Source organism: Pinus tabuliformis, chromosome 9 (assembly GCF_031772625.1).
Source record: "Pinus tabuliformis cultivar Carrire ecotype Pingquan chromosome 9, CPIR1, whole genome shotgun sequence".
Classification (NCBI taxonomy): domain Eukaryota; kingdom Viridiplantae; phylum Streptophyta; class Pinopsida; order Pinales; family Pinaceae; genus Pinus; species Pinus tabuliformis.
This window is the reverse complement of record NC_142307.1, coordinates 569,236,852-569,240,224: the sequence shown is the minus strand read 5'-3', so window position 1 is coordinate 569,240,224 and position 3,373 is coordinate 569,236,852. Positions and strand designations below refer to the sequence as shown.

The window sequence follows — 3,373 nt, the reverse complement described above, 5'->3', positions numbered from 1 at the left end:
ACATTGATGAGAAACTTAAAAAACTGACCCCTGTGATTGATAATTGTCAACAGGAGAAGGTAGAAAACAAGATGGCGCGCCTGGGTCGTGGTAGAGGACGTGGAGGCTGTGGGCGACCAAGGCAAGGGAATCAGGAGAGCCGGCCAACAGGTTTCCCAAGTAACCAGAGCAGAGGGAGAAGGTCCACCTTGACAGCAGTCCAGGAAGTGGCAAGAGCTTATCGGGAAGGTACGAGTGAAGACATTCGCCGAATCATTCAAGACATGGAAACCAGTGTGTTGGAGGAACAGTCTAAATCCGAGACGGAAGAATGGGCTGAAATGATTAGAGATCTGGGGAATATGTGGGGAAGGCTGACTCTGTATAGGCAGTCTCTACATATCTACTGGGTACTAAAACGCCTCCTGGCAAAGGCTCTGGAACAGGTGGCGAAGGAAATGGCAGAAATTGCAAACGGCATGCCAAATTTGCAGAAAGAAATGAAAAACTTCCAGGTTATCATGATCAAGCAAAACAACAAACTGGAGGAGATGCATCAGTTGTTGTCTCAGATGGATTGCATAGACGCATGTAAGGATGAACAAATGGATGCTCCCATGGACATAGACCAGAATACAGGCATCAGAAAGGAATGATCCTCTTGAGTCTCTTAAGAGTTTTTGTGAACCTTTTATTTTCACAGTTTTATGCATGAAAGTAGCTTAATTGGTAGTTTCAGTTGTATAGCAAACTAAGGTGGCCAATAGACCTGGTTTCCCTTCGGGCAGATTGAGGCTACCAAAACAATGTATCTAGTCTCGTTGGTTTTTATAAATAGAAAAGAAAGTCACTACCTATACTTACAAAAAAAAAAGAAAAATGAACCTAATTAACCAATATATCTTGAACATATATTAATAAAAGAAATTAGTAAAAATGATTACTCATTTTTTTTACTATATATCTTTCACCTAAGCATAATTTCATTAAATATAAAAATAATAATTAAAGACATATATTTCCTTCTAAATAATATATCAATTACAAAAATTTAATATATAAATAACATTACATAATAATATAAATTAATTTAAAAAAATAATATAACATTCCAACTTTATTACACCATATAAACACATTATTACTAATATATTCTTGGAACTCTTTATTCAGTTAAGGCAAAAGTTCCGATACAGAAAAGACTTGCGTATAAACATATTTGCTGGCAACAACGTCCCCATGTTCTAAAAAACCTGCTGAATACATTTCTTGCAGCATGCATGAAAAGGGATTTGTGCAACCGATTTTGATTACACCCAACCTTTCCTCCAGCCGCACACATCCTCTTCTTCTTCATTGCAAATGTTAGGTTGTTCTTTTCTCTGTGATAACATTCAACAACGATACCTTTCTTATAATAATAAACATCAATTTCATAATTTAAAAAATTTCATTGATATATAATATTCCTTTTTTAATTTAGAGATGTGCATCTCTCAATTTTCAGAGTTCATCTCCAAAATGGAACACAATTTTTTTTATTATAATCTGCTGAGTAAAACCTGAGAATTAATTAGAAATAAATAAACGAAATTAAGAAAACCATTGGCATGAGTGTGACCTTGGAATTGAAGGTGAGCCCCAATTTGATCTGCCCACAGTGAGTACCGTCTGCAAGAATCACGTTATAAGAAGTTGGGGGTAACCTCCCCGCCTCGAATACTCCGGCCAGTGGGATGCTTCATTCGCACCAACAATGGCAGTTTATCAGAATCGCTAACAAATATATATGGATGGACGGATGAATATTGGATGCAGAGCAGTTTTACCTTGCTTCTCCAAGAAAGTCATCAGAGGTTAAAGTGTCCTTGTCCATGATTCCGACGATCAGATCAGAAGCTCCATCTCCTATATTGAACATAAATGTCTCGTTCCACTCTGGATTGCTGCCTTGACCTGTAACAATTTCTCATTATTACAGAATTCGCCACAGATCAGCCATATAGGGGAAACTCTGTAGAGGCAATATATAACCAGGATTCTAATGCAGAAGACCAAAAAGAAGATTATTACTGACCAGATGCGACGCTGCTCTTTTGTCGCTGAGTTCGGTATTTGATGATGCAGTAAGGGTCCATTTTCCCTGCACCCACGTTGAGTCTATTATACCCAAATCGAAGATCCAGATGAATACATAATAACTCGAATTCAATTGAAGACAGAGTGGTTAGATCCAGTGGATCACTGAACAGAGAATAATGATTTTATGCAACCACCATTAAAAGAGAGAATGGGTGATCATACTGAGAAAATCAGTGTTGTTCAGGCCCCTGGCGTTGACGAGTAACACCTCCAGCGTTCCGGTCGGCATATCTTAATCCTGATGTTATATTTTACAAAGCCGAGCGCACACTTCGGATCCTCTGATCTAATCCTCTCAGGAGTATAGAAAGGCGCAGATGCGTTGTGAAGACTTACAGATGAAGTAAGATAAATGGAAGAGAAGGATTAGACTTTAACCTAATCCAGCGAAGCGTGCATGCCGCCGGGTTCAACGCTCTTCCGCTTTTTTGGGTTTTGAATTTTGTAGCGAATTATTTATTATTTTTCGGGACTAGGCTGAGCTTCCGGTGGGGGCGTGGGGCTTGAATTTTGTCGGGATTTTTTATTTTATTTTTGGGTTGTTGTCGTTGTGTGTGAGACTAGGGTGTGGTTATTTTGTCTATGGGAGGAAAGAAGGTCTATCTAATCGCTCGAGCTTGCACACTTTTTTAGGATGTTTAATTCTCACTTTAATCTTCAACCTTTTAGGGTAAAGTTTGAACTGGTTATCCTAGGAGAATAAATTATGCACAAATCAATTATTTTAAACCTATCATCTTATAAGAAATAAACTCCATAGAAACCAACTAAGTTATCCCTAATAAATTGTAGTGAAGTATTACTTTAATTATTTCACTGGATGGATAATCACATTTAAAGAGAATAAAATATTAGTTTTCAATTACAAATTTCGTATATTGAGATCTTAGTTATGTATATGTATAAGTTGTTTGGGGTGTAATTTAAAAGATAAATATGTCTAATGATTAATAACATGTATTTAATCATGTATTTCTTTTTTTTAAATTATAAGTTGAAAACCCCCATATATATATATATAATTTCATATACTAATATAGTATGATTTCGCGCTGACTTTAAAATTAAATAATAATAATTTTTTAATCATTAGTTTTTATTTTTATTTTATTTCATTTGGTTTTCTGATTTGAATTATTTGAACCCTTGCTTCCATGTCTCAATATGAGAAAGTGGTTGACTGCTGATACTTACGAATTCATTTTATAATTTTTGAGAAGTGGGTATATATATACCCACTTCTCAAAAATAA

At 36.0% G+C, this 3,373-nt stretch overlaps 1 protein-coding gene across 1 annotated transcript; it reads right to left on the bottom strand.

Annotated features, from left to right (window-relative positions):
* Positions 1 to 1,289: 1,289 nt before the first annotated feature.
* Positions 1,290 to 2,412, bottom strand: LOC149149808 (elicitor-responsive protein 3-like). Its single transcript, XM_089442598.1, has 5 exons — positions 2,284 to 2,412; positions 2,057 to 2,122; positions 1,809 to 1,935; positions 1,601 to 1,718; positions 1,290 to 1,361 (listed from the first exon to the last, which is right to left on the bottom strand). Exons 1-5 carry the CDS (start codon positions 2,348 to 2,350, stop codon positions 1,290 to 1,292), a joined length of 450 nt encoding a protein of 149 aa, XP_089298724.1. The 5' UTR covers positions 2,351 to 2,412.
* Positions 2,413 to 3,373: the final 961 nt, after the last annotated feature.